At 34.6% G+C, this 17811-nt stretch overlaps 1 protein-coding gene across 2 annotated transcripts in view; it reads left to right on the top strand.

Moving 5' to 3' along the window:
• LOC111052586 (calsequestrin-1) overlaps positions 1 to 17811 on the top strand; it is a 121380-nt gene that overhangs the window by 38072 nt on the left and 65497 nt on the right. Inside the window, exon 2 of one of the 2 annotated variants that reach the window (XM_039437951.1) lies at positions 15791 to 15841. The exons of the other annotated variant lie outside the window; for it this stretch is intronic. Coding sequence (XP_039293885.1) covers positions 15791 to 15841 — 51 coding nt within the window. The remainder of the gene's footprint in view (positions 1 to 15790; positions 15842 to 17811) is intronic. 2 annotated transcript variants of the gene reach the window in all.

The following is a 17811-nucleotide window of genomic DNA, read 5'->3' as shown; positions in this document are numbered from 1 at the left end:
GCTTTTTATGGTCAGTGCTCGCATATTTTCATCAGAAACAAAGGAACTCATGCTTGACTGTAAAGTATTTGAGCAAGTTTGCTCACACACTCAATACGCGAGGTGTAAATTTTCTGGTGACGACACGCGATATTAAGAAATTTGAAATACTGAATCCAGATATTGCAATTCACGTCATCGCGTATGACAACAAAAAGTTTTTCTCCTACCGCACGAGCATTTTCTGCACTCGTAAGCACCAAATTAACCTTTTAATGCTGAAAGCCGATGCAGGAAAAACGCATTTTTGTTTAATTGATACCGCGAACAGGAAAAACGGATTATCGCATCTTCTCTCTCACCTTTCAAAACACAACGGTCGAGTACATATTTGCAATTTCTGTTTTCATAGATTTACATCGACCAAATTTAAAAATTCTGATGGCAAAGCAAATTTGATGAAACATGAACAGCTTTATTCCAAGTTTGAATCACAACGTGTTTCATATCCTGAACGCTGAGACACAATTAAATTTAAGAATCTAGGTGCCACATTGAAGAAAAAGTATACCATTTACGCGGATTTAGAAACTTACGTTGTTAATATCAATAATAATGATGATGATGAATCCGATTCCGATGAAATTAATCATAGCTATACAAAGAAAACAGCACAACATATTCCCTGCGGGTATTGTTTTGTTGTTATCGATGTGAATGGGGAAATCTCTTACGGTCCTGTACTCCATAAATCGAGTAGTTCAGATGAAAAAAACATGGAGAAATTTCTTCAGGAAATTACAGATCTTGGTGACATTTTGTATGAGGATATGAAACGTGAAATTCTGATGCAACATTTATCCGAAAGTCAAGAGAGCGAATTTCAAAATTTGGTAAACTGTGGGCTTTGCGCCGAACTGTTCTTAGACACCGATATCAAATGTCGTCACCACACGCATGAAACCGGAAACTACCTATGAGCAGCCCACGTTTCTTGTAATTTATCAGCTTGTACTCTGGAGTACATTTCGTGTTATTTTCACAATTTCTCCAGGTTTGATTCACATTTCATTCTGAAAGCGCTCGGTAAATGCAAAAAAGAAATTTCCTGCATCGCAAATACGTCAGAAAGATTTTTGACACTTTCAGTAGGCAAAATTAAATTTTTAGATTCCTACAAGTTTATGAGCAAATCCTTGGAAGTATTGGTGCGTAATTTGGTAGAAAGTACAGACATGGAAAAGAAGTTTGAACATTTATTTTCAGTGTTTCATGACCCACCACGCGAACACAGACATCTCTTGTTGAAAAAAGGAATATATCCTTACTCATACATGAGTTGTCCCGAAAAATTCGCGGAAACATCACTTCCTCCCATCGAATGTTTTCATAATGATTCAACTGATACACCTCTGTCTCACAAAGAATATGAGCATGCGCAAAGAGTGTTCTCGACATCAAACTGAAATCGCTCTGTGAATATCATGATTTCTATTTATGTTTGGATGTGTTGCTATTAGCAGAAGTTTTTGAATCTATGAGGTCTAAGATTTATAAGCTCATATGGCCTTGATGTCACTCATTTTGTTTCCCTCGCACACTTTACCTGGAATTGTATGTTGAAGTACACTAAAGTTGAGCTAGAGTTGATCACACATCCTGACATGCATCTCATGTTTGAGGCAGGGATGAGGGGTGGGGTGTCATTTATTGGTAAATGTTATTGTGAGGCGAATAACAAGCATCTACCTGAGACATACGACCCCTCAAAACCGAGTAATTATCTCCTTTATATTGATGCAAACAGTTTATACTCGGAAGCCATGAGTCGAAACTTACCTGTTGGAAATTTCAAATTCCTTACAGAGGAAGAAATTTCCAAGCTTGATTTCGTGAATTTGGACAGCAATTCAGAAACTGGATATGTAATAGAATGCGATCTCAAGTATCCGAAAGAGTTACATGATAAGCATGCCAGCTTCCCACTCGCACCTCTCCACCAAACACCTCCACACGAATTGCTGTCAAACTATTAAACGAATGAGAACGGTCAAACTGGAACCAAAAAGCTCATGAACACACTTTTTGACCGTGAAAAGTACATTGTCCACTACCTCAATTTAAAACTCTACCTTCAGCTCGGTTTGCAATTAATGGAAGTACATCGCATAATTAGCTTTTCCCAATCTCCCTGGTTGAAAAGCTACATCGACTTCAATATCCGCAATAGACAGACTGTGAAATATAAATTTGAAGAATTGTTCTTTAAGGCCTGTTGCAATCTTATCTTTGGTAAGACTATTCAATCAGTTCGCAAGCATATCAATGTTAAAATTATCACGGACAAAAAACGGTTAGATAAGTACATTTCAAATCCGTTAAGCAAACGCTGGCAAATAATTAGTCCGAACGTGATCGCGGTTTTCTCTTGTAAGTTGGAACTAAAAATGGACAAGCCTATCTATTCCGGGTTTTCCATACTGGAGTTGAGTAAATTCCCTATGTACGATTCTTTCTATTGTAAATTACATAAAATTATATCGTGGGATCGCGTAGAACTCTGTATGACCGATACTGATAGTTTTCTTCTAAATGTAAAAGTGGAGGATGTGTATCAGTTGATTAAAGAAAATTTGAACCTTTTCGACACTAGTAACTACCCTCTTACCCCCCTGCTTTTCCATGGAGAGAAATAAAGTTGTAGGAAAGTTCAAGGATGAGACAGCCTCAAAACCCGTCGGTGAATTTATCGGGCTTTGATCTAAACTTTACTCATATTTAGTATGTAATGAGAATGAAGAACCTGTAAGTAAATGTGTAGCAAAGGGTGTACAGACCGGAGTGAAATGTAGAAAGCTTAATTTTAATTTATACAAGAAATCGTTGATTGAACATTGTGAACACATTGAAAAATTCAATATGATGAGATCCTATAATCACACCATGTATCAGATTGAATGTGCAAAAATCTGCTTGAGTCCTTATGATGATAAGAGATACATTGCAGAGAACGGTGTGGACACTTTGCCTTTTGGACATTATAGATTGCCAACAACGCTCTAACTGATTGCTCAGTATGTCCCGTGACGATCATCCAACACCACTATTTTGATTTCCTGTTGTAAATATCAATATTATTAGATCTAAGATAGCATTAGAACTTCATAGCGTGCCACGTGTCAACTATCCCACTCGCAAATATGAGTTGAAAAGTGAAAAAGACTTGCTTCAAGCCGATCTCATTGAGATGAGCAGTTTATCATGTTTTAATAAAGGTTATAGGTATATCTCAGTTGTTATTAATTGTTTTTCAAAATTCGCATATTGTGTACCATTAAAAGACAAGTCAAGTCAATCTGTATTTGATGCACTCAAACCAATTATTTCTAAAAATAAGGGAGTTAAGTTGTTTCAATCAGATCAGGAAACAGAATTCTTTAATTCAAAAGTTAAAGCATTATTAGATAGATACAGTATTGAACATTACCATGTTTTTAGTGATAAGAAAGCTTCCATAGTCGAAAGGTTTAATAGAACAATTTAAGCAAAAATTTATAGATATTTTACTGAATGTGGAACTAAAAACTGGATAACGCAGCTAGACAGTTTGGTTCGTGATTATAATGCAACAATGCACACTTCAATTAGTAGGAAACCTAAAGATGTGAGGAAAAAAGATTGTGATCGTGTTTAAATGTCTTTGAATTTTGCAATCAATAGATGATATAAATTGAAAAATTCAAAACCAAAATTTAAGCTAGGAGATGTTGTATGAATCTCAAAGAAAAGGTTTTTTTTTGATAAATCTTATTACATAAATTGGACCACAGAGTATTTTGTGATTCATTCACATCACTTTTTGCCATAAAGTTTGGAATTGTAAACCTCATAATTTTGTAACTATTATGACCGAGTGCGGAATTAATAGCGGTAAGTACCGATACTCGCTCGATACGTTTCTTACCGTTCAGTAGAGATTAATTCTTTGTACAGTCATGTTGTCTAAAACACGCAGCAGAAAACTGAATAGAAAGAACGTCGGTTTAATCGATAAGATTAAGAAATTGAGAAACGTAATCAGTGACAAGCATAAAAGCTTACTTAATTTAAAAAAATGATCAGAGGAATACAATAGGAAAACGCTCTCACCGTTGATAGAGCCCATAATTGAACTGGGAAAAAACAAATCTAGTTTTCACTCTAATCATGGTGTAAAACCAAAAAAGGAAGAAGTAAAAGAGGAAGAAGAGAGCATGGAGATTGATGATGAGGAGGAGGGGGAGTCGAGTTATGATAAAAGCTATGGGAGTTCAACAGATAATCTTTTAAGCTCAACTAAATTTGAAAACAGTTTACTTGGTTCTAGTAAAAACGATGAGGTGCTGTCACAATACCTAAAAACGTTTCATGCGGAAAAATTGAATAATTCAATTAGTTATGGAATTTCATACAATTCTAAAGATGATGTGTATTATATTGGAAATCAGCAAGTAATATTCGATAAAGGCTTTGTATTGTCTCCAAAAACATAAAATCTTGTGAAAGGATAACACTTGGCATATGAGGGAGAAATTTGAAGTACAGTGAACTTCAACGATTTTCTTGCTAACACATGCTACTTCAAGATGATAAATCAGACTATACATTTTTTCATGTGTCTATGATTGAATGTAACAGTTTTATGTAGGAGTTATATGAAGGCGAACACTCTTATCTATAGAATTTGGGAAGGGGGAAACATTCACCCACAGGGGGCGTAGCACACGCGTGATTTCTCTGGGGAAACATTCAACAAGAGGGGGCGTAGCACGCATGTCACTTCACTCTAAACACTCGAGCTGACAAGTTCATATAATGTCTCACTATTTTGATTGGAGAAGTTTCAATGAGTTCTCTGTAGAAGCAAATCCACTAGCCGATTGGAGTTATGAATTTTATCCTTTTGATTGGTGCGTAGTAACAAAGGTAACATTTGCCGATAATGGGGAAATTCACCTTAAAATTATTGATATTGATAGTGAAGGTGACTTTAAACACACTATTAAGTTACCGAAAGAATATTCAGTGGTTTTGAATGAGGATAACATCAGAAGTTTTAATTCTCGTTCATGGGAATTGAAGGTGAGTGGGAATCGCATATTCTTAAGACAATTTCATGGTAACTATAGACGTTGAGTATTAAGATACCCCACCCCCCGAGTGAAATAGGTCTGAGAATATGTAAGTATTTTTAGATATGCTAGCTCATTCCAATTATACTTACATATTGTTGGAGAAAACACTTTAACAATAACAACTGGGATGTTTGTACAGCAAAAGAGCTTAATTTTTTACACATACATAATATTGATAAACAGTTTGATTGAACTCTTGACTGTCAGTTGGAAACCAAGCATAATATGGATATTATAGAACTTAGATTATTGTAGAGATAAGGATTCACTTTAATCTGACAGTATAGCAATAGATTATTAAGCAATAGATGTAGAGAGAGAGAGATAGGGAATTTCTCAATTCACTTTAATCTGTCAGTATAGCATTAGATGTAGAGAGAGATAGGGAATTTCTCAATTCACTTTAATCTGTCAGTATAGCATTAGATGTAGAGAGGGAATTTTTCCCTCAAAGGGAAATTATTTTTTCCCTCACTCGATATCCACCCCCTCATCTTTACTGGGGAAGGGGAAGGGAAAATCTATTTGAGAGAGAGAGAGAGATATCTCTCCTTCTTCATCCCCCTCGTCATCACTGGGAGAAGGGGAGAGAGATTAGATTAGATTAGATTAGATTAGAGGGAGAGGGAGAGGGATAGAAGGAGAGAGAGAGAGAGAGAGAGAGAAGGGGAGAGAGTGAGAGAGGGAGAGAGAGAAGGAGAGAGAGAGAAGAGAGAGAGAGAAGGGGAGAGAGTGAGAGAGGGAGAGAGAGAAGGAGAGAGAGAGAGAAAAGCTGTATTTATAGCATTCATAATCGATTCAAAGAACACATCAAATTTATCATCTATGCTGAGTTGTGAATAAACCTTAATCCAGTTAATCCTATCCATGATTCCACAAAATAAAGCAGTATAACTATCATTAATCACTCTCGAGTAGGATCTATTTTTTGGGCTTTCATTCATATTTTCATTCCCTTCATATTCAAGATGTTCATTTCTATCAGCAATGCATAGTGATCTGATAACATAGTATGTATTATTTTGATGACCTTTTAACTCATCTATATCTGTAGCTATGTTGTCTATGCATGTCCCAGGAGTTAAACGTCCTGGCCTAGTCACTTCACTTATCGTCATTTCAAGTTGAAACAATTCAATAAATTGATTAAGTCATTTGCTTTTTACAGTCAGAGTTGAAATTTATATTAAAGTCACCACATAAAATTAAACTATAGCTAGGACTCGAGACCGTACTGAGAAGCTCATACAAGTAAGACAAGAATTTATTATAATATACTACATTATCACTACAAGGCCTATATACACATATAATTATGCTCTTGATTTTGGGTAATTTAATTCCAACTACTTCAAATATCATTTTCTCGGACATTTCTTCCACTGATTCCAATTCGACGAAATCCAAATCATCCTTAACAAATAATCCTGCTCCTCCATGTATCTTATCGGTTCTACCATAAACGGACGCTGTTTTATAGTGAGGAATTGAAATATTTGTCAGATTATCATTTTTCACCCAGTGCTCAACAACAGCTACCACAGTAGCGTTCTGCTCATGTACGACTAATTCTAAATAATCCATTTTATTATTTAATCCCTGAGCATTCCAGTAATATAAGTTCACATTTTTTGATTTAATATTCATATTTTTATTTTTAGATACTTTATTGGTGTGATAATTTACTGTTCCGAGGTCCTGCGTGTCACTAAACTCTTGCATTTTTTGTTTATCTATCTCAGATGCAGGACCATTTACTAGTTTTCCGAACTATTAAAATACCCTAGTTCAATTATTCTATTACTAGCCGCATCCTTACACTCCAACATTTCTTCTATTTTGTGTGCTAGTGCAGCTTTTCATTTTCCATTCAGATGCAACCCATGCCTAGTAAACCGCGGCCAGTTGCCGTTTGCGAGCCAATCGAACAGCTCACTTCTCGTAATGTCAATTTTTGCAAAGTGATATATTGATTTATTGTGATTTATTGCAAGTGTCGTCTCGTCTCGTATCGTGATCTGGACCCGGGATCCTAGAAGCAAGGAGGATTTGGACATGAAGGTAGGCCTATGTTATTGAGCACTTAGCCATTTAAATAGTTCAACTTGCTACCCGACGCCAGACAACCCCAAAAGGTTCTCGATGTAATCGATACAGTCCACAAACCAGAGTGCTGTTTGAGCCAGCCTCTGTCGAATTTAAACACTAGGTTTACCTGAACTTTTCGCGGGTCTGAGACCGTGACGGGGTCGATTTCGAGTCTGGAACTGAGATCCTAATCTAAACAAGATTCTCCTGAACTCTTCGCGGGTCTGAGACCGCGACGGGGTCGATCTCGAGTCTGGAACTGAGATCCTGATTTAAACAGGGTTTCCTAAACCTCTCGCTGATCTGAGAACCGTGACGGGGTCGATCTCTAATGTTACTGAGATCCTAATTTAAATAGGGTTTCCTAAACCTCTCGCTGGTCTGAGAACCGCGACGTGGTCGATCTCTATTATGTGACTGAGATCCTAATCTAACAGGGAAAATCAGGAGAAAGTGGGAGGAAATTCGTCGCAGTCTGATGCATCTTTTTCCATTTTCATCGAAAAAACACATGTCCGCCGAACATGACTTTATCACAATGCAGCACCTTGCATTTCCCTTTGATGTTTCTCAATAGAATTTGTTGAACTATTCAGTTGGAAAAATAACTAGTAGTTCTGTGAACAGTAGACCTCGCGCAGTTAAAAACCATAGCCTCCATCAGGGTGAATTATGTGTTGTTATGACGTGTCGGCAAAATATCGGTGTGTAAGCCACTAAGTGGCTGTTTGAAATGGCTGTTTGAAATGTATCGTCAATAATTATTGATATTAAGTATAATTATTGTCCACACAATAATTATGTGGACAATAATTATACTTAATATCAATAATAATATTGGTGTGTGGGCAAATTAACTTCTCAAAAACTTCTTTCAGCGGAAATGATGTACTGGAGGATGATGTTGTACTGTTGAAATGATGTAAAATTATGGAAATGATGTACTGTTGCTGGATCGAATCAGGAATGATATAATAAGAGAGAGAATGAGCGCAAAAAACACAATAATGGATGTCATTGGAGAGAAACAATTAAAATGGTATGGACACCTGCGCAGAATGAATGGAGGAAGACTTCCTTTGCAAGTATGGAATTGGGTACCAGCTGACAGAAATAGGCGTGGAAGACCGCGAAAGAAATGGGTATCCAATGTCCACATTCAAATGGAGAGTAGAGGTCTCTTTGAAGGAGACTGGATAAATAAGGAAAGATGACGATTGGGGTGCGAGAAGTGACATAACTGAAGTTGCAAAAACTCGCTATATATATATATATATATATATATATAAGTATAATTATTATCATTATAATGCTAATAATTTGTTGTAAACAACTACTATCATACCGAGTTGATGTACCTACTTACCGAGTTGAAAGCAGAGAGAAGTCGGGAGAAAATAATAAGCTACCTACTTTGAGTTATCAATATTGCATGCCTCATCGCTTGCAATAGTTCACACAACAGCTGATTTTTTACCAAATTACATTGGGATATTAATTGCATGCGTCATTTCATGCAATCAATAATCTACTCGACAGCTGATTTATGATGAATAATTTTATAGTCTGATTTTTCGGTAATACTGGCGTTTGAAAGAGACTCTTTCCCTTTTGTTTTATCCTTGAAATGCAAAATTTCAAAAAAAACCTTGTATATACACGTTGACACGCAATTTAAAGAGTAACACACCTGTAAAATTTCATTGAAATCTATTGCCGCATTTCGCCGTAAATGCGAAACATAAAACTATTTAAACCTAAAGAGAAATGCAAAACCGTCGACTTGAATCTTAGACCTCACTTCGCTCGGTCAATGAAACTTTGGATATCTGAGTTCTTCTCAAAGTCCTATGCTATTCTACTTGTTCTACTGAGCCAGTACCATTTTGATTTTTTTTTTCATAGTACATGGCAGTATTGAAATTGACTGTTCTATTGATTTATTCCAACTTTGTCTACAGAATTGTGAAACTGTGGCATATGAGGAGTACTGTATGTCTAATTTTTTTGTTATCCACGTCTGCATCTATTTTCAGTTTGAAGAACTGGATATCAATCTTGATTATTCAATTTTTTTATTGCTCAACATACACACACATTATTTACATACATATAAAAACAAAATGATACATTTTAGAACAATAATGCCCAAGGTAAAAAACCTGTGAGGGGAGAAAAATCTAAATTTTCACATGAAAACGTCACTTGAGAATATGTCACCCGGCCTCACAACAGAGAGTCCTAGAGTCCTTGACCAACTAATCCTTGAGAATAGTTAATCTCACAGTTGTACAGTCAGTGTCAGTGAGATTTTCATTGTTATCATAATATTTAGATGATGGTATTTCTAGATGGAATGGATCGGCGTGATTACGCGGAATGGATCGACTTGTATCACTTGAGGATGATGATAATAATGATGAAACACGATTATGTAAAAAGGAATAGTCTCAATTATGTTCTTAGGGATTTGCTTGTGATCATGTTTCTATAAAGTCGTCATTCTATCAATTTGAAGATGGTAGATCAGCCTTCAAAAATTTAGGTCAACTTATACTTTTCAACTCAATAAGTTGCTACACGTTTCAACTTAGAAAAGGACAGAGGGAATTAGTATTATTATTCTCTAGAGCCCTGGAAATATGGGAATCTGCAACTTGCGCCCAGCGGTCAGAATGTGTTTGGCCACTCACAGATTGAACGTAACAAAGTGAACGTCCGTGACGTCATCACGAGTGATGCCATTTCGCTCTCACTAGCAGCCGACATTACGTTCCCCGACTGAAGGAGCGAAATTCAAATTCACTACAGTATCCTAAGGAAGGTTCAAGCAAAACACTACTGTATTATGACAACATATTAGCCTACTTAATGAGATACAGATTTCTATCCTATAATTACATTCTAATTGATAATGAAAGATTGGGCTAGAACCATGATTATACGAACAATCATTCATTAAGATACAGGTCATCTTGAATTAATAATCTCTGTCAAATTGGTTCTAGCAGACACATCGTCTCAATCATTCATTCCAATTTTTTGACTTTTCATTTCTGAATTTTGTTTTAATGACAAAGACAGTGTGGGTATATCACCCACAAATATAAAGATGTATTTTTTGAATACTTAAAACCTTCAAACACTAATAACTTTGAACCTCTGTCACTCAGCGTAGCATCAACACTGTTCATTTTCTCACTCATGGTGACAGCCTGAAAGAGTCAATATGTGCGAATTATCGAAAAGTTGATGGGGTGGTGTGGTTTTGACAAACCGGGGGATTCCCGGTCGTCAACCTTTTCAACATACTGTCAGAGCTGGAAATTCGATGTATTCATGATTTCAAAATTCGTCACAAGTTGAGATAAAGAAGATGGTTGTCGGAAAGTTTCTTCTTCTTCTTCTATATGCCGGCTCTGCGACGGAGATTGGCGATCATCAATGCAATTTGGATTCTATTGACTGCAGCTCGGAACAGAGATGTTGAGTCAATGTTGAATCACTCTCTCAGGTTCTTTAACCAGGATGTTTCCCTTCTTCCAGGCCGGCGTCTTCCATCAATCTTGCCCTCCATTATCAACTGCAGGAATCTGTACTTCTCATTGCGCATCACATGTCCAAAATACTGAAGCTTCTGACTCTTAATACAGTAAAGAACCTCCACTTTAGTCCCAATTCGTTCTAATACTTCAGAATTCCTCACCCTTTCTGTCCATGAAATACGAAGAATGCGCCGATACAACCACAGTTCAAACGCCTGCAGCTTTGCCTCCAATGCTTTCGTTAATGTCCATCCCACATGCCCATACAACAACACTGGAATGATGTAGCACTTCAACAAACGAATTCTAGTCTTGAGAGCAAGGTAATAATAATAAGAAAAAATATAGATAGGAGAAGATTATAACCGTTGAGTACACTATTTTATCTATAACAACTCTTTTTTGAATTGAAAACTTATAAATTACTGGTGGTACTCCAATACAGTAACAGTTAGAGATGTATTCAAATACCGTTGGATATCTTTCCGATATTGTTTCATTCATTTAGAAGTATATAATCTGTTCTTTCTTACATTGATATCACTTATGTATAAGTTACTGCAGTATCAAAATTTGGCCTTAACCTGAACAATTAAAAGTCACATTGAAATAGTTATTTTGGAGTTTGGTAGAAATACATTTACATGGAACTCAATTTATTCATTAAAGGCAATCTACATAATTCTAATGGGCTCTGATAACCCATAATGATAAAATAGGTGTTCAATGAATAAATGAAGCCTAACAACTTGAAATATATTTCAAATTATTTAAGATTAAATTGATTCTACCTCGGTGCTAGTCAGCTTTACATTTGTACATGTATCATTGTATTGAATTATTAAATATTTGATGATTTAGGTAAAACGACATTTTAATCCTGGACTAATAGTTCTATGAACAGTAGACCTCGCGCAGTTATAAAACAGCGTCGTCTCATACTGTCCATAACAGTAAATCCTGTTTGTATGTGTTATTATTTCAAATAAGTAGATAACTTAACTATTGTTTGTTTTTAAATCATAGGCCTACTTGTAGTTCTGCGAACAGTAGACCTCGCTCATGAATACAACTTTCAATCTAATGAGAAGGGCCAGTACAGTAAGTACAGTATATTGTGAAGATTTAGCCATGTCATCTATTATTTTCTCCATTGAAAGTGCTAGAGACACCGTTTGCAGGGACACCGGACTTATCAAGGAGGTACCTTTATATCGTTTTCATATTTACTATATAAACATATATTACAACTTTCCTAATAATTAATTATAAGAAATCGGTCAACTGACGGAAAAATGGAATATGCAGTAGGCAATTTAGATGATGAATCGTCTCACAGACGATGGTGAGACGAAAAATGATTCTAAATAAGATGGGTTTGTTGGTGACAATGACAGGAGACATTGCTAATGATGTTTTTCATGAAAAGTAGATTCAATGTTATAGATTTTTATGCCTATGCAGAATGTTAATGCTCACAAATCGGTTTCCGATCTCATACCAAAAGGAAAACAAAAGACTTGACACTGTAGAGCGACACAAAAGTGCACAAAAAACCCGTACAATACAATAATTATTGTATCTGATAAACTGATAATTCAGTTAAAAAATAACTGATAGTTATGAATAAAAAAATTGGAGATTGAAGAAATGTTTATGATGTTAAATATTGTCTACAACTTAAATAGTTGAGTTATCTGTAACATAGAAAATAATAGTTATTCATGTATTGATATTAAAATTTTTTTTAAAATAATTCATTCAATTAATTTGATGAATCAATTCGATAATTGACCGAAGTGAAGCTGAGGTCTTAGTTTCGACTCGATTGGCTTTTGTCTGTTTGTTTGTACCGCAGTTACAGTCGCAGTTATTGTCCGATTTGGATGAAATTTCGTATGCAAGTTCTTTGAAACAAGGCGCAGAAACGTATGTGTAACGATTTTTGATAAAACCTCTGGTTTTTTTGTAATTTAAAAAAATCTTAAACTAACCTCAATCTAGAAAGGATGTGTCTTTGGAGATCCAGCAATTCATATTCATACTTTTTCGCATACATTGTTACGAGCACATGGTAACCAAGTTGGTTAGACCGTGACTACTCACACTGTATGACCCAGGTTCAAATCTCGTTTCTACCTATTTTTTTTGCAGATTATACTAATATTATTGTTTTATATTTCTAATAATATATCATTATAAAACAAATTATTATGATTAGATAGAATTATTAAATTGAATCATCTTATTATAATTATTAAATTGATTTATCAAATTAATTGGATAAACTATTAAAAAAAAATATTATTGTATTGGAGTCCAATACTGCAGTTGTAGAAAGAAATTTGTATGTAAAGGTATAAAGGTTAATTTTGTTTTCATTTTTATGTAGTTGAGAAGTTGATATTGTGGTAAATATTCATATTGAATGAAAAAGACTAAGAAATTGTCAAAAAACCACATAATAATTGATACTTAGAAAGACCGGTTTCAGTGATTACACCATTTTCAATCTCTGATAAAGACTGAAACCGGTCTTTCTAAGTATCAATGAATCTGTGGTTTTTTGAAAATTTCTTAGTCTTTTTCATTTAAAAGGTAAAATTTGTATGTATTTGATATAAAGGTACTCCTTGATAAGTCCGGTGTCCCTGGAAACAGTGTCTCTAGCACTTTCAATGGAGAAAATAATAGATGACAATCACGGCTAAATCTTCACAATATACTGTACTTACTGTACTGGCCCTTCTCATTAGATTGAGAGTTGTATTCATGAGCGAGGTCTAGGCCTACTGTTCGCAGAACTACTAGTAATATATATACATATATATTATGGTGAAATGAATAGGATAGAATGACTACCTTTATTTTCCCTAGAGAGTGAAGTTAGGACGCAGTCGACCCTCTCTTACACTCAACTCTCTATCAAGTATTATATCAACACAAAAATAATTGACCAAAGCGAAGCTGAGGTCCTATTTTCAACTCGATCGGCTTTCGTCTGTTTGTTTGTTTGTACCGCAGTTACAGTCGCAGTTATTGTCCGATTTTGATGAAATTTGGTATGCAAGTTCTTAAATGAAAAAGACTAAGAAATTGTCAAAGAACCACAGATTTATTGAAAGACCGGTTTCGGTCATTATCAGAGTTTATCAGAGATTGACAATGGTGTAACTACCGCAACCGGTATTTCTAAGTATCAATAAATCTGTGTTTTTTTTGACAATTTCTTGGTCTTTTTAATTAAATGTGAATAATTACCACAGTATCAACTTCTCAACTACACAAAAAGGAGAAATTTACCTTTATACCTTTACATACAAATTTCTTTCTACAACTGCAGTATTGGACTCCAATACAATAATATTTTTTTAAAATAGTTTAACCAATTAATTTGATAAATCAATTTAATAATTATAATAAGATGATTCAATTTAATAATTCTATCTAATCATAATAATTTATTTTATAATGATATATTATTAGAAATATAAAACAATAATATTAGTATAATCTGCAAAAAAAATAGGTAGAAACGAGATTTGAACCTGGGTCATACAGATTTTTTTAAAATAATTTATCCAATTAATTCGATAAATCAATTCAATAATAATAATAATAATAATAAAATAATAATAATAATAATATAATAATAATAATAATAATAATAATAATATAATAATAATAATAATAAAGTGATTCAATTTAATTATTCTATCTAATCATAATAATTTATTTTATAATGATATATTATTAGAATAAAATAAAACAATATTAGTATTATCTGCAAAAAAATCTGGTAGGAACGAAAATTGAACATGGGTCCCACAGTGTGACAGACCATGGTCTAACCGACTCTACCACCATGTGCTCGTAACAATAGATGCGAAAAAGTACTGTATGGGAATGAATTGCTGTATCTTCAAATACACATCCTTTCTGGATTGAGGTTAGTTTGCAGTTTTTCAAATATTACAAGAAAACAGATGTTTTATCAAAAATCGTTACACATACGTTTCTGCGCATTGTTTCAAAGAACTTGCATACCAAATTTCATCCAAATCGGACAATAACTGCGACTGTAACTGCAGTACAAACAAACAGACAAAAGCCGATCGAGTCGAAACTAAGACCTCAGTTTCGCTTCCGTCAAAAAAAAACAGATGATATCCAATTTATTAGAACAAATGGAATGCCTTCATCTTCATGTGTAGGCAACACACCACACCAAGCTTGTTCCTGTGAGACTGACCTTGTCTCTGTGACACTCCAGTTGTTCGAATGGGACTCTACCCCTCTACTTGTTCCAGTGACACTACTTGTTCGAATGACACTCTTCTTCTCTACTTGTTCCAGTGAGACTCACCTTGTCTCTGTGGGATCTTGTTCCTGTGAGACTGCCATTTATAGAAATATTAGTCTCTGTGACACTAATATCGTTCAAAAACACTACTTGTCTCTGTGAGAACTTGTCTCTTTAAAACTACTTGAAACAAGTATTATATATCAAGTTCAATCTTAATTACCATTGACTATTAATATTGGTCTTATGAGTATGTAATGAATCTTCATGTAACTTATTCTATTTCACATTACAGTTCATACAATTATTATAGAAATCACAAGTACCTCCTTTTTCATATAAAAAAGTATAAAGAGGATGCTAGTAATTTCTATAATAATTGAACAACTCAGCCCATCAAAATAGAAATACTTTATTTGTGGATAATTATTATATTTGGACTATTTTTGAGATAAAATTAAGAAACAAAAAAAGTTTTGATCAATAGCTTTTTTTATTTCTGAATATTGAATTTGTTTTCTCCATCCAATAAATAAATACGGCAACGGTTAATTCAAGCAAAGCTAGGGACGCTTTCCTCTATGCACTGTAGTGGGTCACATCTCTTTTATCTTACCTTATTTCCAATATGATATTTATATTCAATTGAATTTTAAATACCACCTTCTATACTACTATTACACTTTACTATTTTTTTACAGCCCTGCAGCCTCCAAACAACACGTCAGTAAAATCATACGAATACCAATAGAGTAAGTCGTTATGTTTTCTCTATATATGGTATAAATTATAATACGGTAGTTTAGTACTTTAGTTGTGTTTACAGAATTACCTGTTACCGAAGAGGATAAGAACTGCATTTTCCAATTCTCTATTTCTATTTTCTTTGCTTTTCCATTTTGCAAAGAAACTTCCTCTCTGCTCTCTTGAGAAGAGATTCCTTGCGATGATGATGATGATGATCGTCATGACTAGAAGAGTTCATTGTACTGAGCATCAATCGACAGGATCAACTACCGCTCACGCCGTGTATTCACTTTCCTGCACTGGACAATGGAAATAGCTCCACTACAAACCTGTACAAGAATAGAGTACACCTATATTATACAGTGTGTCCATGAGAATAGTAATCCTAGTACCATCACTGTACTCTACAAGGTTTTGAAATTTGTTGATTTCCTCTTAGTTTTTCTTCAATCACCCATTTCGGTTTTTCTAAAACCACTAAAATATCAGTTTTCGCTTAAAAATTTCACAAAGCTTCTTATTGAAAAACCAGTGAATAATTTGAAATGAACTGGTTATTGAGATATTCATGAAGTAGGTTTGAGTCAGAAAGTAACAAAACGAATGTTTTAATGGAGTTAGCTTTGAATTTTTCAAAGGATTTTGAAATTATTTCCAAAGTATTCCGTTTTATTCTCCATTTCTACACTACTCTACTACCATCTCCCCTTCTTCAACCCTTCTATCCATTCTTCAATAAAATTATTGATGATTCACAAATTTTATTAAACATTTTCAAATCAGTTGACTTTTTTGTTTCTCACAATTTTTTTAAGTTGTATCCAGGAAATGTAATTAATATCTACTTATGTTGTACGTAGCAGTAGTTGTATTGGAAATTGTATAGGATGGTTGGGAAGTGAGGGCCGGCTTCGCCCTAGCATCGCCCTTCAAGGAAAAATAAAAGCAGCCAATCAAGCTATCAATCAATCAACTTATATTCAACATCCTCCTTCTTATATTCCACCCACCATTTGGTAGAGAGTTAGTGGGGAGGATATTTTTAATATTCTTTCCGAAGAATGGACATTGATATGTCCAAAGCTCCGCCAATTTATGTAGATGCATAACAATATAATTATCTATAGTTATTATATTACAAATTACTTTTTCATATCATATACAGTTCAATAATTATTTTCTTAGTCTATATTATGTAAATTCATCTATAATTTTGCTGTATTGTAAGCTATTGTATATAAGTGTATAAGCCAGTATTATACACCTATATATATATTGTAATCTACATAAATAAAGTACTCAATCAATCAATCAATCTTCTGTTTCACCACCTCCTTTTTTCCTTTTCCTTCTTCTTCTCCTCCGCCACCGACTTCTCCCATCTTCCAGAATGTACGATAAGAAGAGTAGCCGTAGCCGAAGGTTGAATAACCTCTGGTAGAGCGGCAACCCCGCCGTGGATGACCTATTAAAGAAATGTGGCATCCGAGATGGAAAGTGAATGAGGCACCGCTGCTGTTGTTGAGAGGCCGTTGGTCCAGAGTCCAGGGTTCGTTGACTCCTGGCTCATCTCACAGTCCACAGCGCACCATCCCAAGTCCCACGTCACACCTATCACCACCACTACAACACTGTTTCCTCGCCAACAAACGAAAACGTGTTACTGTCCACTGAATGATCTATATTACATTCAATCCATAAATAAAAACTTGAAATAATTTTACAGGTTCAACCAACAAAAGTACCGGTTTACCAATATACAAAGTATATTCAGAATACACAATTTAATTAAAGTATTATCAGGCGTTGGATTGTTTTAGAAAAAATATAGAATATAAATATCTATCAAAGATTCATTTGGATAAAAATGGATAGAATAGAGATTAGCCTACAGCATTTGAAAACATTCATGCCTTGAAAAAACCAAAAACCTAAGAAATTAATATTCTCATCAACCAGCAAACTTGTCAAAGTA

The sequence above is a fragment of the Nilaparvata lugens genome, chromosome 1, assembly GCF_014356525.2.
Source record: "Nilaparvata lugens isolate BPH chromosome 1, ASM1435652v1, whole genome shotgun sequence".
NCBI classification, from domain to species: Eukaryota; Metazoa; Arthropoda; class Insecta; order Hemiptera; family Delphacidae; genus Nilaparvata; species Nilaparvata lugens.
The sequence above is the reverse complement of the archived record's forward strand: the minus strand, read 5'-3'. Positions and strand labels throughout refer to the sequence as shown.